Source organism: Bicyclus anynana, chromosome 13 (genome assembly GCF_947172395.1).
Source record: "Bicyclus anynana chromosome 13, ilBicAnyn1.1, whole genome shotgun sequence".
Taxonomy (NCBI): domain Eukaryota; kingdom Metazoa; phylum Arthropoda; class Insecta; order Lepidoptera; family Nymphalidae; genus Bicyclus; species Bicyclus anynana.
In genome coordinates, this window is record NC_069095.1 from 4,238,302 (window position 1) to 4,261,969 (window position 23,668).

General features: G+C 35.6%; 1 protein-coding gene across 1 annotated transcript; it reads right to left on the bottom strand.

Moving 5' to 3' along the window:
• Positions 1-37: 37 nt before the first annotated feature.
• LOC112057931 (uncharacterized) lies at positions 38-22,511 on the bottom strand. The gene is made up of 5 exons (XM_024098543.2): positions 22,350-22,511; positions 8,232-8,463; positions 6,976-7,100; positions 999-1,130; positions 38-251 (listed from the first exon to the last, which is right to left on the bottom strand). Exons 1-5 carry the CDS (start codon positions 22,450-22,452, stop codon positions 58-60), a joined length of 786 nt encoding a protein of 261 aa, XP_023954311.1. The 5' UTR covers positions 22,453-22,511; the 3' UTR covers positions 38-57.
• Between the last annotated feature and the right edge of the window lie 1,157 nt (positions 22,512-23,668).

A 23,668-nucleotide genomic window follows, 5' to 3' on the forward strand; every position in this document is an offset into this window, starting at 1 on the left:
AATTTACTTATTTACTCATCTGAAATAAAACATTCCCTTAGTATGAATACTGTTTAATTACAAATTACTAATATTATTATTATTCTCTGCATACACATAATAGTTTTTAGCTGGTACCTTACTAGCAAACAGTCTAAAGTTATCTACAACAGAATGCATTAAAGCTATAGTAATTTCATTACACATATGGTCAAGAACACTTGGTCTTCCCTCTAGTATTTGTTGCAGGTCGGCTGCATCCCTTTCGTCAGCTGAAATAAAAAAAAAATCCTTAAGTAACATATTAGTAATATTAGGTGATAATGCTAAATTAACCGCAATTAACCGCCACTTATTGTTAACGACCCATATTTTGCTCACTGTTGAGCACAAGTCTCCTCTCAGGATCATAGGGGTTAGGCCTCATTCCGCTGGTCCAATGTGGATTGACAGAATTTACACACATAGAGAATTTAGAAAATTCTCAGGTATGCAGGTTTCCTCACGATGTTTTTCCTTCACTGTTTAAGACACGTGATATTTAATTTCTTAAAATGCACACAACTGAAAAGTTGGGAGATGCATGCCCTGGAGTATGACCTCTGACTACAAACTGAAGGCAGAGGTCTTACTGAGTATGAAACGTGCATTACTTGGCATTAAAAAACTTGTCTCTTTTATAAAACAAACGAAGTGTATATATGTCCATTTCTTTGGCACACCCTACAGCCCAAACAGCTGGACGATTTTTGACAAATGAGGTGTCATTGAGTTCATCTGAACTGCGGTAGATAGTGACATAGGCTATAATAGATATATCGGCGGTGCCTTCTAGATTTGTCTCTTTTAGGGCAGCCTCAATTTTTGTAACCAATGACATAGAACTACCTATTTAAATATAAAAAAAAACATTGTAGCATATTTACCCATTACCAAACGTCCTGTAGGAATTAATAGCTTTGTTTTATGGTTTGAGGTTTAGATTACGAAATGGCAGTAGAAAAATGAAATTGTCTTACATGACTGCAAATAGAAGAACGGCGTCCTTGAATTTCTTACGGCTACCCTCTCGGGCCCTACAAATATGTAATCTTCGTTGTCGTAGCCTCGTTGTCCGGCCCACGTGTATGTTATGTTACTTTCCACATCCTCTGAAACAGGAAGATTGATTTAGACAGTGGTACTACTTTACTTTGATTATCACCATTTTTTTTTATCCAATCCAATCCAATGAATTCGCCACGAGCCTCCGATGGTATAGTGATGCGGATTTAGACCTTGTTTAGACAGACGAATTCGGAAATAATGAGCAGGAGTCAGGACGACCGACATGAAATACGGCAGAAAGAGTTGTGGCCCCAATGTTTTGCGTCCAGTAATTCGCTGAAAGAATTCGCACCTCAATTAGTCTGGACAAGGTCTATAATCCCTGAAATGAGTGCCAATACACAAACTACAGTGAAACAAAGTCAATATGTTGGCACGATCGGTTTGTTGGTTTGTTGTCAATATAATAAACTTTCTTTTTATAACAAGGTTAAAGGATTTTATTGCTTAATTAATTTACTTAGGTAATAATATTTATTAGCCTAGGCATTTAATTAATTAGAAGGTAGGTACATAAACTGTAAGGTATCGTAACGTAATAAAAACTCTTTTAAATACAGAGGTTGTTAATTATTTATTTTAGGGTTACTCACGTTCCAAATCCTTGTTCCTACGTAAATAAGTTGCTATTTTGTATGTTTATAATAATTCTCGCAGCAGAAGTCTTTAGTTTTAAAGTGGTATCATTATCACCACCACCATCATCATCATCATCATCATCATCATCATCATCATCATCATCATCATCATCATCATCATCATCATCATCATCATCATCATCATCATCATCATTATAATCCAATGGATGTCCACTGATGAATATAGGTTTCATGTAATATCACTGATGCATATAGGGGACCTGCAAACATCACAATCTTGAGCCGTCCCGGACTGGATTCGAACCTACGCTCCGAAATCGAAGGCAGAGGTCATATCCACTGGGCTATCACGTCTCTTGTTGTTAGAATTCTGTGTGTCATCAGGCACGAAATATTAAAATTGACGAAAGTCAGTCTCAACACTCCGTGTCTCATCGGACAATTATAATGTTTTTTTTTTAAGAATAATTGCCAAATCTTTTTAAATATAACCAATAGGTATTCCCATTTCCCTCCAATTACTCGGAAAACACTGTGTTAGGAGTGGTCAATAGTACAATAAACATTACTCAACAAAACAACAAAACAATACTCCAGCGGGCGAGGATTGAACCCACGATCCTGCTAACCCAGCCCTCGTTGAGTTCGGCTCCTTTACCATTGAGCTATTGAGGCTTACCTACTGATAGGTAACTTAAACATGATGAATAAAAAATGTAGACTATAATATAGACAACTATCAGATAACATACATTATTAATCGGATATTAGGTATGTTGAAATAGAACTGAATAACTAAATAGCTAATACCCAATAACCCTGATGCTATTTTTGGATAGTGTAAGTAATTGTTCCTACTTAGGTACATGGCTATACTATTTGATTTAATTATTGGCTGTAAAAAAATATAAAGTTTCTAGTAGTCTAAAAAATTACTAATTTTTTTGTAACCTAGTGTGGTGTGCAACAATTTTATTTTTATTTCTGACATTAATATTAAAGATTCTAAATTATTATTTTTTAATTCGAAAAAAGAGTCACTACATAGATTTGCAATGATCTAATAACAATAATTATGTTGTGAATGAAATGACTGAGCTCCACTAATTTAAAACAGTAGCCTGTAACCTCGCCTAAGTCTCCTCACCTACCTACCTATAGGCTGGTGAGAGGTTTCGTTTCGGACGTGGCTAGTTTCCACCTTAACGGCAAAGACGTACCGCCAAGCGATTTAGCTTTCCAGTACGATGTTGAAACCGAAAGCGGTGTGGATTTTCATCCTCCTCCTAACAAGTAAGGCCGCTTCCATCTTAGATTGCATCATCACTTACCATCAGGTGAGATTGTAGTCAAGGGCTAACTTGAAAGAATTAAAAAAAAAGTCTCTCAAGATCTCAGTCTCTCCGATAAAATCTAACGAAACATCTCTAGGTGAGTAGACGTAATGACTATCAAGAGTCAAGACGTCATTCCATATTACGATGCTAAGCCAAAGATTGTGATAAATGTGTCTATTTATGTAGTAATAGACGCGCGTAGTTTAAGTAGGTATTGTATGTACCTTATATGACATTCGGTATGGTTTCATTTTCTTTATTACCTGTGTTTAAACTGGAATAAATTATCTTATAGACAAAGAAAGAAAATAAGACGTAGGTATTGCAAGTAGCGGCATTCTATAAATTATTATTATTAGCAGTGATGCTAAATTAAAGAGATAAAGAGTAAATATAAAAAGTAACAAAGACCCATAACATCACAAGGAATAAAAGGTACACATATAATTTATCCCCAGTCGATTTTTTTCCAAATCGCATCAGTAGACGACGCTTTACAGGATAATAATCATCCATATCCTCACTGTCACCATCTTTTATAATCCCGCGAGTCAGGGATGAAAAGTAGTTTGTGTTAATACCTACAGGATTTAGTCGCGGCGTGTACCTACCTAAGAGTAATCATCCATACGGCATACCATCATAACAGTTTTTCCCGCGGGAACTATGAATTTTTTCCCGGAACAAACAGTAGTTGATCCAGGTAACTATCTCAATACCAAGACCATCGCGTCGAGGCATGAAAGAGTAACTAAGATTAGGGGCGTAGCTAGGTAACCTTGCCTTGGTGCAAATGAAAACATGGGGCCCCACACTATCTAGACTGGTTTTATCAAGTATAAATATTAAACATATATATACATAAAAATTCTTAGTTACTTTATCATCAGCTCTTTTTCGTTTTCGAAATTTTCTAAGTACATTTCGATGGCGATTAACTGGTAAGGATTCGGGGGCCCCCTGAGCTTGAGGCATTGCAGCCCCTGAGTAGCTACGCTATTGACAAAGATTCATCAATCCATCCATCCATAGTCCGGTAGGATAGTAGGATGATTACAATTCTTTTTGTTTTAGGTCTATAATTTTGTTTTCTTCTTAGCATACTCGTAAGTAGCGCTTTACTCGTGGGCACAATGATATTTACGCGTCTAGTTTTCGACCTTCCTAGCTGCTATACAAAAGTTCACTCCAAAACTGGTTAAGCTCCTACTAACTAGACCTTCTTCGCTTACAAAAAAGTCACAATAGCTCTTAGTTTTTTTACATACTCGCGGTACGTAAACTGTGTAGTATGCTTTTTTATTTGTTACCATTTATTCTGAAATGAACTTTCAAAATGAAATTTTTAAAAGCAGTTGGTATTTACGCAGGTGATTACCTCCACGGCCTTGCACAGAAACATCCCATAAGGAAATCAGAGTAGGTACAATGACAGGTAAAACCTGTTCAATTGAAGGTGGATTCCTGTTTTTTTAGGCGCATCGGGTATTTACGAGTAGGTCACACCTAGCCCTAGGTAGTATTTAATATTATTAACTCACTGTAACTGGTTTTAGATACGCTACAGGTTCGAATCAATAAATTACTATCTTAACTTATAATTAAAGGCACTTATAACCCATCATAGTGACTTTACGTCTACTTTTTGTCATATAATTTAAATGAGAAATTATCACGCGATTATTAATGAATCTGCTAGATACAAGTAACAATCCATTTAAAGGAGGAAATGCCCAAGCGAAATACCCAATTATTTTAATGACTTAGTCATCGTTTTTATCCAAAATGTTATTTGGTAAGGGTGGCAGGTTTATTTATCATTAGACATTTGGCTAAAACCCGGACAAATCATGATCATCATATCAGCCGATGACCGCCCACTGCTAGACATAGGCCTTTTGTAAGGACTTCCAAACATCACGAACCTAAACCACCTGCAGGTAGGCAGGCGGGACAACTATAGAATTAATATTTTGTCCTAATACAATAAAACCATTTTTAAAGAACTAAAACCTGACTGTGTTGTGATGTTGATCATTTCCATCATCATCAGAAGTATTAGATTTTCTCAAAATTGTATTAAAAACGCTTAGCTTTATCTATATAGGATATATACAGGATTCTGCCAGTTACCGCGGTATCAATGCAATGTATCACGTCATGAATATTTCGAACGCATTATTACCGAAAAACAAAAAATGATGTCGTGAGTGTGGTTTGCCGAAACAGCCAAAAACGTGAGGTTGTTGAAAAAAGAGAAAAATTAACAAGAAAGAGGGTAGATCGGTTCTGCCCCTAACAGCTGCTGTCAACTTCGCATCTCGCAAACTTCAGTCCCGTCGACATTAAAAATCTCATCGTTTTATCGCGGTAGGTATGTACCCGTTTAAAAAGCATTCGTAAGAAATCTGATACCAAGATGAAGCCAAGTAGGAGAGTTTGTGCCGGAAAGGAAACCCACCTAGTGGGTCCACGCTAGGAAAAAGACGTTTGGTTTTTGGTTGCTTGGTAACCTTTTTTAAGTGATTTTAAAGATAATGTGGCGGACAACTATTTAGGAGTAGGTATGTACTAGACACTGTAATTATGTGCGCGCAAGTCTAACATTTTTTTTGAACAAACACGTTCTTTAATTTCCGTAATACTTTGCATTTCATTAACTTTTATTGTAGGTACTTACCTATAGATATTATTATCTATCTACGTAAATATCAACGAATTTCCTCCAGCTACGGATGCCTAGCTAATTATCCTGAAATGTCAATTGACGTTGTGTAGGACGACAGGGCGAGAAACTAGGTAAGTACCTACCTACCTACTTACCGTAACCTACTAAAGTACAGAACTACAAAGCATATAGAATTAATAATCTATACTAATATTATAAAGCTGAAGAGTTTGTTTGATTGAACGCGCTAATCTCAGGAACTACTGGTCCGATTTGAAAAATTCTTTCAGTGTTAGATAGCCCATTTATCGAGGAAGGCTATAGGATATATATATATATATATATATATATATATATATATATATATATATATTATCCCCGTATTTCTACGGGAACTGGAACCACGTGGGTAAAACCGCACGGCGTCAGCTAGTGAAATAATACTTACAGATGGATGTATAGGTAGGTTACTTATGTCATTGTCATACGGACCTCTGATAGTGTCTGCCCAACATCCTCTGTCTTTTTTACTGTGATCTTTTAAAGTCGATGTTTATATCTATTAAATAATGCAGAAAAAATCGTGGTCCTGGTTTACCAACATTTTACTTATTACATTTGACGGTTGACATATTATTCTGTTCATCTATTATCTCATAAGGAACAGGGGAGGTAAAATTATAATATTTGGGCACTAAAAATGGATGGCTTAGTTTATACGACCTAAAAGTTTAGTGTGCTAGTATACGGCACCTATAAGTTCCGTTTAATAGCCATAGCCATATGCCAATATTCTTGAAAATATTAGTCTTTGTAGTATGGGTATTAAAAAGAAGTGAATATGAGGAATGTATTTAGTAATTAAATAAAATGATGGATCAAAATGTGATCTCACCTGATGTTAAATGACGATTTAGTAAGATGGACTTTTTGAAAGAACTATAAGTTCTATCCCTGTATCTGTTGGTTTCTAAGCGGCATCATACCAAAACGCTAAACTGCCGTAGAAACTAGCCAAGGCCTATGCTTACCGCCAGACCAGACCTTGGTCAATTTGAAAATCTTAAATGACCTCGAGCAGGAAATCGAACCCAGGTCCACTCTGTTGGATACCACAGCATTCCCAACTTGCGTCACAGAGGTCACATAACTAAAATATATCTAGGGTATTTTTTCAATTGACGAACTTTTACCTAATACTAAAGTACCTAATTGAGAAACTTATGATTTAGGATAGGATTTTAGGCTTTCCGGACTGTGAGGATCGATTAGATTAATAACTTACGGATATCCATCGTAATTTGAGCGAAGAAAGGATCAATTCTTGCCGCCGTCATCATTGTAATTTCTCCAGTGACGTGCAAGTTGTTTATGAAGCGGACGCCATTCTTTCCGCCTGGCAAGTTGAATCTGGGAAATAGAAAAATCTATAATTAATAATATTTTTAATAAGTACCTTAATTTTGTACGTATGAAAGCCTGATTTTTTGTAACCAATGCCGTGGAACTATTTAAAAGTAAAAAAAAAAAAATTGTAGCAAGGTTTCATCAGGAAAAATGATATCAAAAGCATCCTGCTAATCCTACTAATATTATAAACGCGAAAGTTCGTATGCATGTTTGTTTGTTTTGATGTTTGTTACTCTTTAACGCCGCTACTACTGGAGCGATTTGGCTGAAATTTGGAATGATAATAGATTTTACTCTAAATTTACACATAGGCTACTAGGTATATTTCAGCTAGTATATTTATATATTATTATGTTTTGCAACCTGGGACATAATATCCCTTATGCTAATAATTTTACCGGCAACCATTAATAAGAGACAAAAATGGTTTCTTTAAACAGTAGTGACTAAGTCCACTTTACTTTGAAGTAAATGCTCTTACATTTTTAATCCATGTTTATAAATATGGCCGTAAAAGTAAGCTATGTAGGTACATAAAGCAATTTATTTGAAGGTGCAACATATTTTGTCATCTTATCTAAGAGTTAGACACCAGCCTAGCCACAGAACATAGAACGCTAAAGCTAACGCTTTAGTAATCAGTGAGTAAGAACAATCTTTGGTTATTAAGTGGTTGTGATGTGCGCGTTGATATCTTTTGCATAGAAATGAATTACGTGCATTGCAATGTATGAACATCAACATCATTTTATCAGTAAAGTCATTTGTCATCCTTCGTAAATGTATGCATATTGCAAAACTTTATTACTATTAAAACTAAGGTAGGTACGTCATCTGTAAGTAATTTACACTTGAACTTTAAAGTTGAAATGTTAGAATCTGTGATGAAATTCAAATTAGTAGTTTAGTAGAGTGTCTTCACATTACAAACCTTACTACCAGTAAAAAGTTAATTGATGCCAACTGTTATACGAAATAACTACCACTCACCTATTTCGTCCGTATATCGCATCATGCAGATCGCGACCAACACACGGTCAGTTTTATCGGATGTCCTGCCGTTAGCGCTGCAGACACGTGGATTTATTGGAATATGACTAGCATTACATGTGAAATTAGCTCTGAACTTACTTCCTTTCAGCTAGTCTCGTCCACTTAGCACCGGTGACGTTGATGCGCCTCATTAAAAATGACAGTTGCTCTTCTGGCAGAGCGACTGTTAGGCTGTTGAGTATCATAGGGTCCACGGACTGCATCCCAAAGTGGGCGGATTCCATGAGGAAGAAGAACGTCCGTAGACCCCGTCGAAGACATTCGATATTGTCGGCTTGGCAAGCTGGGAATGGCAAGGGCGGGCTTGTAGCTGGTTGAAAGAAAAATTGTATTTGTTAATGATTAGTTAAGTATAATTTTTGTACCAAAGTAAATATACCAAACTATATATACCAAACTTAATGAATTGTGGGTATCGTACTTAAGTAGACAGGTATTTTGGATGATTGTGACATGTAGAATTGACATAAAACTGTAACACATTTACAATTTATTTCATAGCATGTTTAGGGTTCCGTCTTTCTGTCTGTTAATACCTTACTTCTAAGCAACGCGTAGAGGTTGAGATTAAAATCTTCATTCATTATAGTTTCCGACCGAAAGTTCATGTCCTAATTAATGCAGAATAATAAGTGAAATGCACCAAATTTCAGTATTTTAATTTTATACTTGACCACGTGAGTTTCGGTTTCGGTTTCGACCGCAACTGAAGCCACGGCCGAATATGCGGTTTCGGTTTCGGCCAGAAGACCAGTTTCGTTGCTATGTCAAGCTCCCTTAGCTCTCCTTAGCTCTTATTGCGACATGCAATAGATGGACGATAAAAATCGAGGTGATGAAAAGTTCAACTTTAAAAATCTGATAGCGGTAGATTTGTAGCTATTTACAGGTTATGTTAGTAACTTCAGTAATGTTACATAACTTTCAATTTGTACAGAACCCTCTATGCGCGAATCCGTCTCTCACTTTGCCGGTGTTTTTATCTTAGTGTCATCCCAATGATCCTATTTCTCATGACCGTGCCTTCATTTATTTTAATTACAATACATCATTGCGTAACGGTATGGGTCAGGTCAATGACTATTGTGCCAGCAATGATGAGAAACATTTAATGATGTTGAGTGAGTAGGTACATGTAGTTATTAAAAATCCAATGTTAGAATGTAAGAACAAAAAAATCAATCACCTATACAACTACACTACAAGTCATAACGATCTGTCTTCAACAAAAAATTCTAAATTAAATATTTAAAAACTCTCAGTAATCCCATGGTTAAACGACTCAACTCAAATCCTAAAGTTCTAGGGTATGATTTATGATCGTTGGATAACCTTCCAAACATTGGCGTGCACAAGATTTTTAGTTAGGGTATTCACTATACGTACAAATTGTACAAAATGGAAATCCTCCTCCAATACAGGTTCGTAATGAATTCCATCACCATCAAGGCCCAAACTCCATGGTAGCCTACTGTACTTTTTGTTTTAGTATTTAGCTATTACCTACCTAGTAGGCAAACTAATAAACTTTCAGCTTTTATAAAATGAAGAAGGCTATAACACGCATCGATATACATTATGTATTATGGATTAACTAGCGGACGCCCGCAACTTCGATAGCGTTAAATCTGTTTTTTGACGTGACAACGTCTTATAATTCGATGGAGCCGGCTGCACATTCGAAAAAAGATGACGTATTCTTGTCTATTAACTTTATAAAACAGTACTATAGAGAAACGAACACTTTCTTTTGAAAAATGCAACCATTCCATAAGTATCTTCTTATGATTTTGTCATATTCAACTATTGTCAATAAACCGACTTTACAGACAACCGATTTTTATTAGTCCATGAATTGTTCCCGGAAAAAAGTAGCCTATTCTGCTCTAAGGTGCACTTTATCTCTATACCAAGTTTCCTTCGAATAGGTTCAGCGGCTTAGCCGTAAAAAGGTAACAGACAGTCAGACAGACAATCTGCTAACGAACGCCTACGACTGCGATTGTGATTTTAACAAATCCCGCATGTATTTTTCAGGATAAAAAGTAGCAGTGAAAGTCACATTAAAATTTTCTAGTTTCGGTTCCAGAGATTAGCCTGGATAAACAGAAAGACAGACAAAATTTTTAAAAGCTTGATTATATGTTAGATATATGTAATTGAAAAGACACAGTTATTTTGAAATTACAGATAGATACTTTATTTTCATTTTTTTTTTCAGCCGATGGACGTCCACTGCTGGACATAGACCTCTTGCATGGACCTCCAAGCATAACGATCTCGAGCCGCCAGCATCCAGCGGTTTCCTGCAATCCGCTTGATGTCCTCGGTCCACCTAGTGGGGGGTCGACCAACACTGCGCTTTCCGGTGCGGGGTCGCCATTCCAACACCTTGGGACCCCAACGTCCATCGACTCTTCGAACTATGTGGCCTGCCCATTGCCACTTCAGCTTCGCGACTCGCTGAGCTATGTCGGTGACTTTGGTTCGTCTGCGGATCTCCTCATTTTTGATTCGATCACGCATTATTTTCATTTATATGTATTGATTGATGTACGCGGAAAAGATTGTCTGAAGTTTGTACGTATTTTATACTTGCACGTGAATTGATAGTTTAAGGTCGTTTATTTTTTATTATCAACAGTAAAATGACTTTGATTTTTGTCGGTGGCAATTTAATTGTACATTAATATCACGTGCAAGCTATAAGGTATTTTACATTTAAGTGAATTTGCATAATCGTTAAAATATCTAATTAGTGATAAGTAAATGATCAAATTTATTTCATCTTCCTGTCATTGATGTTTACTTATCCATTGAGTTAAGTGTTATTGAGCTACTCGTTGGTCTAGAGGTTAGGTTGGCTTAGGCTTATTACGAGGTACTAGGTTCAAGTCCTGAGCTTTTATATTTTGTTAGAATTTTCCGTAAAATTCTTAGCCTGGAGTTGGAGTTGGTGGTACTTACTAGATACACCTTCATGCCTCGAAGAGCCCACTAAGACGTCGTTTTCGGTCTAATTTCGTTTTGTCCGCGTAAAATTCCGTTTTTACTAATCCCGTGGGAACTATGGATATTTTCGGGATAAAAATTAGCGTATAGGTATATTATGTTACTTAATAACCCTCTCTACCTTCTAATAAAAGTCTCAATAAATCTATAATAATTCCACAGAACAGCGAGACACCGTGCAAATCGGCATCCTTTTGTTGTCGATGTCCAGTCGACTCGCACAAAACGTTTCGCATCGACGTTTCTAATAAGAACAGCGAAGATGTGGAATGCCCTTCCAGCTTCTGTGTTTCCTAACATTATGATTTGTGCACCTTCAAGACAAGAGTGAATAGGCATTTTCTAGGCAAGCGCGCTGCAACCTAGACCTCATCATTGCTTTCCACCAGGCATGATTGTAGTCAAGCGCAAGTCTATTATGAATAAAAAAAAATTCTATACCAACTGTAAGCACTTTAGAAAATACAGTCATTTTGAAATCACAGAATTTATTTTGTTTGGATTGAAAAATATAAACCGTTAAATTTATTTCACGGAATTTTTATTCTGATTTGTATTAGTTGTATGGTCTTATCGTGGTTCGTGAGAACTGGGAGATAAAGACTGTAATTATGATGTTAGAGTAGAAGTACATTGCTCAACGATTTTGTAATGTCTAAGCAGTGATACTAGAACAAATTCTATCTTCCAAATTCATTGTTAAAATAGTTTCCATGGCTTCACAGTTAAAGGACCTGATTTATGAGGTCTTAGAGGTATAGAGCTAGAGGTCTATGGTCTAATTCCTATGGTAGGTACTTTTTTTTTTTACTTTTTCACTTACACCTAGCAGAGGCTTTTCGCTTGTGTTCGGCAGTGAAATGAAAATGTTATTTATACTCGTATTTAAAGATGAAATAATGGCTAATATGAAAAAAACTGTTTTTCTCGCGCAATTCTCGCGTGAGCCATGATTTTTTCAGTGATTTGATAGACATTCACTATATTTACTACGGTTGTTATACCCACCAGCTTAGTATAACAATCCATTATGTGTCATTCTATAGTATTATGGGCTAATTCTTATCTTACATAACCAATAAGCCTCAAAACTTGACATTAATAATTTTGAATTTAGCATTGAACTTATAAAAATCCTTCAATAAATTTTACTAATATTGATAATACTCCTAATTTGCAGGCAGATCATGCCATTTTGAAAAATAAATGTGATATTTAATACATAAATGTTGCTACAACTGTGCATTTAAAGGCTACAGCAAGGTTTTAGCAATGATGTCATTTTATAAAGTTATTGAGAGCAATACAGTTTTGCAGAGGAATGCACTTCATAGAAGCAAAAATAAACGGGTACCCCGAGGACTCGTCACGGAGCTGTATTCACTAGTAACCCATTTAGGCTCACTGTTGAGCACGACTCTCCTATCAGAATGAGAGGGGTTAGGCCACCACGCTGGCCCAATGCGGATTGGCAGACTTCACACACCTAGATAATTACGAAAATTCTCAGGTTTTTTTCACGAGGTTTTCTTTTTCTTCACCGTTCCAGACACGTGATATTTAATTTCGTAAAATGCAAACAACTGAAAAGTTGGAGGTGCATGCCCCGGACCGGATTCGAACCTACGCGCTCCGAATAGGACACATATACACTGGGCTATCACGGCTTAGGAGCCTGGAGCTGTATTGTAGAAGGGATTTTCCAGTTGGTACAATTTGTAAGTACGTATAGTGAAAACTCAGCGGGCGATGGAGCGATCTATGCTTGGAGTTTCTCTGCGTGACTGAATCAGAAATGAGGAGATCCGCAGACGAACCAAAGTCACCGACATAGCTCAGCGAGTCGCGAAGCTGAAGTGGCAATGGGCAGGCCACATAGTTCGAAGAGCCGATGGACGTTGGGGTCCCAAGGTGTTGGAATGGCGACCCCGCACCGGAAAGTGCAGTGTTGGTCGACCCCCCACTAGGTGGACAGAGGACATCAAGCGGATTGCAGGAAACCGCTGGATGCTGGCGGCTTGAGATCGTTATGCTTGGAGGTCCATGCAAGAGGCCTATGTCCAGCAGTGGACGTCCATCGGCTGAAATGATGATAATGATGATAGTGAAACCTCGCATGGCTGCTGCTTTATTATGCTTTTAGGTAACATCTTTTCAGACTTGCTAGTAAATTACCAAAATTATACGCATTAATGCAATGTAAATGCAATTAAAGTGCTCTTTCGTTTTGCAATTAGAATGGTTGAAAAAGGTAATGTGTTACTACTGTAACTTTAGCATCTTCATTTTTTTCATTTAATTATTTTTCGTTTTTAGATTAAGATACTCAAATGTTGGTTTGCTTACCATACGGAGCTTAGACCAAACCACGCTGTTCCAATTCCAATGCTATTGGTGGGGTAAATTATTTTGTAATAAACTATTTTTTTATATTTATACTAGTAGACGCCGTGCGGTTTCACCCGCGTGGTTTCCGTTCCCGTAGGTATATAGGGATAAAATATAGCATATACCCTTCCTCGATAAATGAGCTATCTAACACTGAAATAATTTATCAAATAGACCAGTAGTTCCTGAGATTAGTACGTTCAAGGAAACAAACTCTTCAGCTTTATAATATTGGTATAGATTTATATTTGTAATAAACTAAAAACAATCTCACATTGTCATCATATTATTGATCTGTTAGCTTTTAAGTATTTTTTTAATGTTTTACTAGTGGACGCCCGCGACTTTGTCCGCGTGGATGAAAAGTAGCCCATTTGTTAATCCCGAGTAAAATCTATTACCATTTCAAATTGCAGCCAAATGGATTCAGTAGCCGCAGCGCCAAGGAGAAACAAACATACACACTATCGCACATTTCACCTATATAGGTAATAATAGTGCGATGATTAGGTACTTTATTAACCAACTTGCAAAAAGAAGGCCAAAGAGGAGACCAATCCAGTGTTGTGCTTAAATTAAAGTCTTTTAATTAAAACATCACTGGCTTGGCACCGCCTTCAAACTGATCAGAAGGTAGGTATAGGTAACATGTGTACGATGTTATTTTTTGCTTTTTGGTTTAGGTTAGTTCTTGTGTTAAAAGTCGGTTGAACTTTTTGATGTGAAACAACTATAGCCGCACGTAAAACCGACTTCTGGCATGGCGACGCGTCACCACGCTATAATGATGGTGTATATATATATATATATGTATATATATACAGTCTATATGCAGTAGTGTACAGTGTTAATCTATAATTTAAAAATCAATCGCAAAATGCGTTGGTAAGCGGTAACTCAACAACGCCTGGATTAATTTGGTCAATTCTTTTTTTTAAATGTTTGTTGAAGTTCTAGGATGGTTTTTACGGCGAGACAAATTTGAATAATTGCCGGAAAAATCATAAAAATAGTCCTTTTCTTTTTCCCATACAAATGTTTTCTAAATAAACCGTAGTCAATTTGAGCTTTATTGTTATTGTATAAAGTTCATATTAATAATAATTAGAAAACGGGGTAGGGGTAGGGTAGTGGTAGGGTAGGGGTAGGGTAGGGTAGGGGTAGGGTAGTGGTAGGGTAGGGGTAGGGTAGGGTAGGGGTAGGGTAGGGTAGGGGTAGGGTAAGGGTAGTTGAAAGTTTACATCGCGTTTCACGCGGACGAAGTCGCGGGCATCCGCTAGTGGATTATAATAATGTCGATGTTTCACATCTTCCAGGCGTCCTGTAACGGCTCAAATTTTTTTTATTATTAAAATTTTTATTTTTCAATTGATCATGTGTTTAGATGTCATGACTGCGACATAATCACGCCATCTCCTTGTTACAGTATATTCTAATGGGGATTACTCCTTGTCAAAAAAGGTACTTTGGCTGTTGAAGTTACCTACGTAAACTTTTCAGTGATTTTCCAAAATGAATACGGCATAATGAGAGGGTCCGTATAATGTTAGAGTGGGCGTCAAAGTACAGGGAGACCCTTTTTATCCGTCTCTCAAACAATGTAAGTATATTTTACGATGGACCGTGTCGGTATATTTTAATGTTAAGTATTTTGCTAACAGAGGTCAATGAACTTTAATGAAGTTTTTGTATGAGAGGAAAAACGAATACCCGTTTTAACATTATACCCATCTACTCGTCGGTATGTCTGAGTAGCAGTGTTATTATTATATTACGATGATTTTATAACTATTATCTATATTCTATACTAATATTATAAAGCTGAAGAGTTTGTTTGCTTGTTTGGTTGAACGCGCTAATTTCTGGAACTACTGGCCCGATTTGAAAAATTCTTTCAGTGTTAGATAGCCCATTTATCGAGGAAAGCTATGGAGTATATATTATCACGCTAAGACTAATACGAGCGGAGCACCAATGAAGAATGTTTCAAAATCGGGGGATTTTTTTTCTATTGAGAGCTTACGCTGCGTGCGCTGCGTAAACGGTTAAAGTTTCGCTAAAGTCATGTATGACAGAATAATTCCCCTTTAAAAGTTTTTAAAAAAGTCCGCGACAGTTCCCACGGGATTTGTGAAAAACAGAAAATCACGCGGACGAAGTCGCAAGCGTCCGCTAGTTGATTATACAATGCCCTCCAAATAAAATTTTCAAAATATCTTCAATGTACAGAACTTGACCTGTTACAGTTTTATTATAAGTATAAATAACGTACCAATGTTAGTATTATGTTTTGTAATATTATCGTTTTAGGTAGGGGTAGGAAAGGGGAGGGTAGGGTAGGGTAGCTTGACTCTTGAGTAGGGGTAGGGTAGGGTAGGTGTAGGGTGGGAGTAGAATAAGACGAAGTAGGGAATGAGTCAAAGCAAAGCTTGACCGGGTCCGCTAGTAATGTGATAAGTGGCATTACTTACAAATTAAGATCTTACTTACTTTTTACTTTGAATTACATAAGACAGCTTAATTAAATTTAGGCTTTAATATGTTTACGCAATATTAAATAAATGAACATAGCAATAATACCAAAATTGTCGCGTACGTAAACGTACTAAGTGGCATTTTAATTTGTTGCAATCATTACTTCATATTACTTTACGTTCCACCTTATTATAAACGGTTGTTATTTCCACATTCACGCTACATTAGTTTAATCAAATGTGACTCAGTTATATGTATGCATTGTGTATAAGCTTTATGAAGAAAATAAATAGATTTTAGAATTGGCTAGGTTCGAAAACCTGGGATACAATACATTCTTAAAATATTCTTAATGCTGGAATTATGACTCTTGGCTGTTACATACGAGTATTGTTGTTTTTTGCAGAGGCTCCCCCACGGTATGGGCTGATACTTAAGTAGGTACTTACTAAAAGTTTTTGTAAGTGCGATTAATATTTAACGATTGTTTAAAATGGTCATAAACCTACCTGTACAATGCATTGCTTTTTATAACATGCTAAATAATTAAATACAGGAAATATATGTATATTTCTTAGTGTTTTATCATTACTCATTATCATTACATATTAATATTAATGATAACGATCGTGACCGACAGCCAAACGTGCTCTCCGAGGCATGGGGGTTTATCGCCACATTCCTCTATAATTTATGTCACCATCACAAAAACCAGCGACAAGTGTAATTCGATCTTGAAACATTCGTGGTATGTACAAACAATAGGTCAAAGTTAGTGAAAGAGATTTTGGACAAAACAATAAAAAAAATTGCTCAATCAAATTCTTCATTTCTTAACTAAGATTACGGTATTTTGAAATATGTGTTCAAACAGATGCGCTATGGCCATAACCTTTCATTTGTGCAAACGGTCGTTGTTGGTACGCAAGAAACTAGTGCATTCATACAAGGGTCTCTTCACATTTGTTCGGAATTAAAATATCGTATAAAAAAATTTCAAAAGCTACCTACATAAATCAGGTGTGAAACTTGTTTAGCATCTCTCATTGTTATTATTCTTTCAAGGCTCTTTTGAATAACGTTTTTTGATATCATCTAACTCTAATTATTATCTTCTTAATTTTAAATGATGTGCAAAAAATATTATTTCTACAACTGTAGTGACCTTTATGACTCTTACTTTCATTTATTTAAAGCATTAAATTGCGGTATAATTTTTAGTTATTTGCCTCTTAAATCCACCTTAGTCAATTCTTTGCTTTAGCTATTATCCGTATTTACCATCCGTAAAATTCGTTACAAAATTAAACATCGACCAAATGACAAGTTTGTTAATTTATTGAAAACCAGGTAGTATTTAGGAATGTACATAATAATATTGGATTTCCGGTTACACTTAAGTTTATATTTGAGTTTGATAATAGATCGTACATCCGGCCGAATGTTTGTAGTAAGACCCTAAGAATGTCAGAGTCAATGATAACATTTTTGCTCTTACTTTCAACTTTGGTAATAGGAAGTATAATTAGATTTAGTTGGTTCATGGCTATACGCATTTTAAATGGATTTTTTTATTAGGCTTATGTTAAGAGATACGTAGTAAATATAATACAATAATTATTTGTTACTAGCGCACGCCCGCGACTTCGTCCGCGTGGAAATCAGTTTTTCACAAATCCCGCGGGCACCATGGAATTTTCCGGGAGGAAAAGTGGCCTATGTGTTATTCCAGAGTAAAATCTATTTCCATTCCAAATTTCAGCCAAATCGCTTCAGTAGCCGCAGCGCAAATGAGGAACATACATACCCACACAAACTTTCGCCTTTAAAATAGTTGTTTAGTAATCTTATTTTATTTTTTTTATTTTTTATTTATTTTTTTGCATATAATATTAATGTTTGTCCTTCGCTCCAATCTAATTTTACTTACTATAGATATGTGGATACATAGTAGTATATTATATATCTATTTTAAATTTGGAACCAATAAACAACGCAACGCTCTCCCGATCAGTCCGTGAGCTCACCCTGGTGGGGTCATGCCTGAAAATCAGCGCTACAGTTACTTAGCTGTAGCATAGAGCTGAGGCAGCGCCCCATTCAGCCGAAGCCTTAGTATTAAGTTAGTATTAATTCTCATGATTTTTTTCTTATTTATGTTGTGTTTTTTTTGGCTGAATCATCATCATCATCATATCAGCCGATGGACGTCCACTGCAGGACATAGGCCTTTTGTAGGGACTTCCAAACATCACGATACTGAGCCATCTGCATCCAGCGAATCCCTGCGACTCGCTTGATGTCGTCAGTCCACCTGGTGGGGGGTCGGCCAACACTGCGCTTACTAGTGCGGGGTCGCCATTCCAGCACTTTGAAACCCCAACGTCCATCGGCTCTTAGCACTATGTGCCCCGCCCATTGCCACTTCAGCTTCGCAACTCGTTTGGCTGAATAAATGGTTTTTATTATTATTATTATTAAAATATAGTGTGATTGGTTTTGAAGTAACGCAACTTGCTCTCCTAGGCACGGCAGTGAGAAACCTAGTCTCATATAAACCTAGTCCTTGAAATTGGAAAGATATTATTAGCACATATTCTCCCGTCTAAGTCGATCACGACTATCGTTGACGAATTTATTTTAGAGCGATAATCGCAATAGATAACTTCACAGTTACATTGGTACACTTAGGACCACTAAACAGAAAACGCTAAAGCTAACCAAGCTAAGCTAAGCTAAGCCGGCTGAGTTTGTTGTAGGCTCTTCTCGGATTAAGGAGTTTGGAACTCTCATAACTTTAATGTTAAGTTTTCGACCAATTATTATTATCACCATTATGTTATAATATTATTATTTACCTGACGTTTTGAAAGTGCTTGTAAACTAAGCCTAAATTAAATAAATTAATTTTGACTTGATTTGACTTACCGTATACCTATCCGTGTATAGGACCAACGCTTTAACGCAAAAGATGGATAATTTCAAAATCAAACAATAATTCGTTATTTATTCTATCTACGAGTACATTAATATTATAAAGAGGAAACTTCTTTGTTTCAAGTGAATAGCTGCGAAACTTCTGGGCCGATTTAAAAAATTCTTTTATCAATGGAAAGTTACATTATCCGCGAGTAAGAAAGGCTACATTTAATCCCCGTATCCTTACGTGATCTGAAACTAAGCGGGTAAAATCGCGTGTGTCTGCTAGTTAATTATACGGAACACAATCCTATAATCTGACTCTTACTTAGCTAGTTATTTTTAATCATGACGGTCCTTTTTTATTGTGCTGTATAATTAAGCACTAAGTTATCAATTGCTTTGACATTATCTTAATACACTTAGGATAAAATCAAATCTGTAATTTACAATGATCTGTGATACCTATAGTACATGCCGATCGCGACCAACACACGGTCAGTTTTATCAGATGGTGTGTGGCTAACATAAGACCTTATTGAAACATCAATATAGAGTTTTTAATTTAACTAGCAGCTGATATACTACGTCAATGTTACCATGTGCGAAAAATATCACTTTAATTATAAGCTTTTGACTTTAATTATCACCATTTTCCAATAACATTATCTGACGTTTCAAAAGTGCTTGTAAACTAAGCCTAATTTAAATAATTTAATTTTAATTTTGACTATGTTTTTTTTTATTCTTTACAAGTTAGCCCTTGACTACAATCTCACCTGATGGTAAGTGATGATGCAGTCTAAGATAGAAGCGGGGTAACTTGTTAGGAGGAGGATGAAAATCCACACCCATTTCGGTTTCTACACGGCATCGTACCGGAACGCTTAATCGCTTGGTGGTACGTCTTTGCTGGTAGGGTGGTAACTAGCCAAGGCCGAAGCCTCCCACCAGCCAGACCTGGATCAATTAAGAAAATCTCAATTTGCCCAGCCGGGGATCGAACCTTGGACCTCCGTTTTGTAAATCCACCGCGCATACCACTGCGCCACGGAGGCCGTCATAATACGTAGACGTAGACCAGGCGCTGTCAGGTATTGAGTGTGCATAATTTGAGGACTACCTTCTGTTTATAGTTTAAAACACAAAAAAGCATGCAGATTAACAGGAGGTTTGTTGATCCATTATTTTGTTATACCATGTATACGGAACAAATGATTTGTATCAGTTTTATTGCTTATTTTATTAAGAATATCTAATGTTTTATCATAAAATTATCACACTAATAGCCTATTAAAAACACATAAGAAAGTTAAAAACAAGCATCTGTATTTCTCCAAAACTACTACTATTTAATGGGTATAAGTAAGTAGGATAGAACAAAAGAATGGACCAACAAACTTCCTGGCAACATGCAGAATAGTAATCTGCATGTTTTTCTGAGTTTAAAACTGTAAACAGAGTGCGGTGGAACTTTGCACACTCAATTCCTCACAGCGCCTGGTCTATTGATTAGATTGTTATCTATACCTATTTGTAATAGCTTACTACAGGGCCAGATCTCTTAATAAAAGAGGGTAGATATTTGTAGCCTAGACCCACTATACTTTAATTGTGTAACGATCACTCCCAGATGTTATTAGGATAATGAACGGGATAAAATGCTATCAAATTATTATAATGGCCGTGTTTTTCGAAACCCATGGGTGTAATTACCACCATTATCATTGAGTATTTAATGTAAGAAAGAATTCAATATTTCATAGTAGAGTACTGTGTTCCTAGGACTACAACTAGAACCACCCCATATTATCCAGAATGAAATCTACCTATTACCTACTTACTAATGTACTTAATAAGGTACACTAAAGGCTTTTAAATTGTTAAAGGCATTTTGACCGTAAATCCAACATATTTCATAGTTCGCCCTAGGATTCAAACTCGACCCACCATCATAACCAGAATAATACCTTATGGGTATAGTACCTACTTACTAATGTCATAATCATCATTAGCAACCCATAAGCAACCCATTTGGCTCACTGTTGGCCACGAGTCTCCTCTCAGAATAAGCAGGGTTAGGCCAATAGTCAATAGTCCACGCTGGCCCAATGCGGATTGGCAGACTTCACACACCTAGAGAATTAAGAAAATTCTCAGGTATGCAGGTTTCCTCACGATGTTTTCCTTCATCACTGTTTGAGACACGTGATATTTAATTTCTTAAAATGCACATAACTGAAAAGTAGGAGGTGCATGCCCCGGACCGGATTCGAACTTACGCCCTCCGAGTCAAATGCAGAGGTCTCTCTCTATTATATAATTTTTAAAGGCATTTTAACCGCAGATCCAATTTTGATATTTGCTGTGTCATCATGTTAGTCGTTCTCCATACAAGCATTGGACTAACGGCGGAATTTTATTAAAACGATTAAGAACATCATCTTAAGGTAAAATTAACGATGGGTAAACCACAAAGATCTCTCTCTATATTATTCAATGGTAAAACCAGTACCTACATCTAATTTTAATTCTGACTAGGAGAAGCACAACATTTATATGTTTTTAAAAATAAGAATAGGTAAATAATGCAAATATTTGATAACATTATATTAATTATGAATTAGTTTTAAGAGTAAACAGTAGAAAGAAAGTTTTCATGTTTTCATTTTATGTAAAAAATAAAATGAAGAGAAGGAATAGACAAACACAGGAATACAGAATTTCCAAAAAATTAAAAAAAAAACATCCTACGTATGAATTACTTGTATCTCTTATTAAACGTTCATAAAATAAGTTGATTTAAGCAATAGGTAATATATTGTAAATAATTTGTTTTGAACACATTATGTAGAATTTAAGTAGATATTCGTATACATGTACTTAATAAAATACAAGAAATATAAAAAAATGTTGAGTTGTTGTAACACATACAATTAAGCACCAGAGTTATTTAATCTTATAATAAATTAAAAGTAACTATAGTACTCGTACCTACAAAGTAAAGTTGTTCTTTGTTTAAAGCTTTATAATATTTTGTAATAATATCTTCAAGATTGCAAATAGTAATCTACGACATAAATTAAGGTTAAGTAAAAAATATTGCCGATAACTTTTCGAGATTAACATAAATTATAATTTCCTAACTTATGGTAAAAAATATTTAAGAGCCTATTATAAAAATTGAACTTTAAGAATATATATTTATTTATGGATTAAAAAATGTTAACTTAAGAAATTAACTCAGTTTTGATGAGATAGCAATATAATATTAAGATATTTTTTAATTATTTCTAAATTAATCGCACTTATGTATTTTTTGCGATTTATTTAAAAAATATTAATAGTAAATTAAATAATTAAAAAAATAAAGAAAATTTATTCTAGAAAATTAATACTCACTCGTGTCATAATTTCTAAAATTAATAAACTGTCCGACACAACACTGTGTGTAATAAATCACACAAAACACACAAACAAAAAGTCGTATGCAATTGAGTAACATCTTGCCGATACTAATAAGAACCAAGAAAACCACCGGTCGTTCGCACCACTTTTATACACACTGACCTTTTATTTTTATTAAAAAAGAAAGACTTAACAGAACTATAAATGAGGGGTTCCGTATTATGTTGCAATCGAGTAACTTTATCAACTACTTCTACTACGTCTATATTTTGACATTTGTGAACATTTTGTTTTCTATGTACAATTAAATTGATCTTCGCCTAGCAATATCGTCTGGTATAGTATCTCGATACCTAATAAACAGGCTTACCTATTCCAAAGTAAGATCACATACAGTTCACGGCTAGCCGAGGGAAAGTACCCGAATTGCAAAAGATTTTAGTGTACTGGCTACACCACAGAATAGGTCCCAGTACTTTTGAGTATACTACGAGTAAAGAAAGTACTTTGGCACTATGGGCCAAGTTTACAATTTTATTTAGTAAATTCTAATAAAGTAAATTGTCTAAATAAATCATCTTCTTGGTAGTGGGTTTCGTTCAAATAATTTTGAATATTTGAACCTTATTTTTGTTCTAGTTTCAATTAATCAGTAATATTTTTTTTTAACGAAATAGTGTTGTGCTATATTTTTTACCGAACTATGAAACAAATGTTCTCACTTCTCATACCTAATGATACTTTTAATTAAAAAATAATTTCGATTCGATTCGAATAATGTAACCGCAAAACACGTCACAACTATCCGTATTTCGTTCGTACATAGTTATCGTCGAGATAATATTATATAAGCATCATATAAAATTTAGAAAAAGCCTTTTCAGTAAGTACCTACGTAAAGGTTTACAATTTTCTTTACTCTCGAGGCCTGAAAGTGGATTTTTTAAATAGCGTATTATTTGTAAAAAAATCAAAATTCATTTATTTCAAGTAGGCTCAATTTACAAGCACTTTTGACACGTCAGTTGACTATTTGTAAAGATTCTACCACCGGTTCGTAAGGCAGGTTCTGCTGAGAAGATAGCGGCAAGAAACTCAACAGTTGCTCTTTGAAATGAAAAAGTCATACAGTACTATAATTTACAATTGATAACAATTACAGTTTCTTATAGTTTTACTTCCTGTGTGTGGTGAAGGTGGAAGCTGATCCAATGGCCTCCAAGCAACTTTATCATTAAGGAACTCATCAATGGTTTTTAAAGTAGGTCTGTGAGAGTTTAAGTTTGCACGAAGTAAGACCTTAAACTGAAACT

What these genes read in the sequence shown, in the direction of transcription:
- LOC112057931 (XM_024098543.2), bottom strand. Translation starts at nt 22,452, where the DNA reads ATGTTACTCAATTGCATACGACTTTTTGTTTGTGTGTTTTGTGTGATT. An exon ending in TCAAATTACGATGGATATCC is followed by an intron (nt 1,131 to 6,975) that starts GTAAGTTATTAA and finishes TTCCTGTTTCAG; the next exon opens with AGGATGTGGAAAGTAACATA. An exon ending in GTTCTTCTATTTGCAGTCAT is followed by an intron (nt 252 to 998) that starts GTAAGACAATTT and finishes TTTTTATTTCAG; the next exon opens with CTGACGAAAGGGATGCAGCC.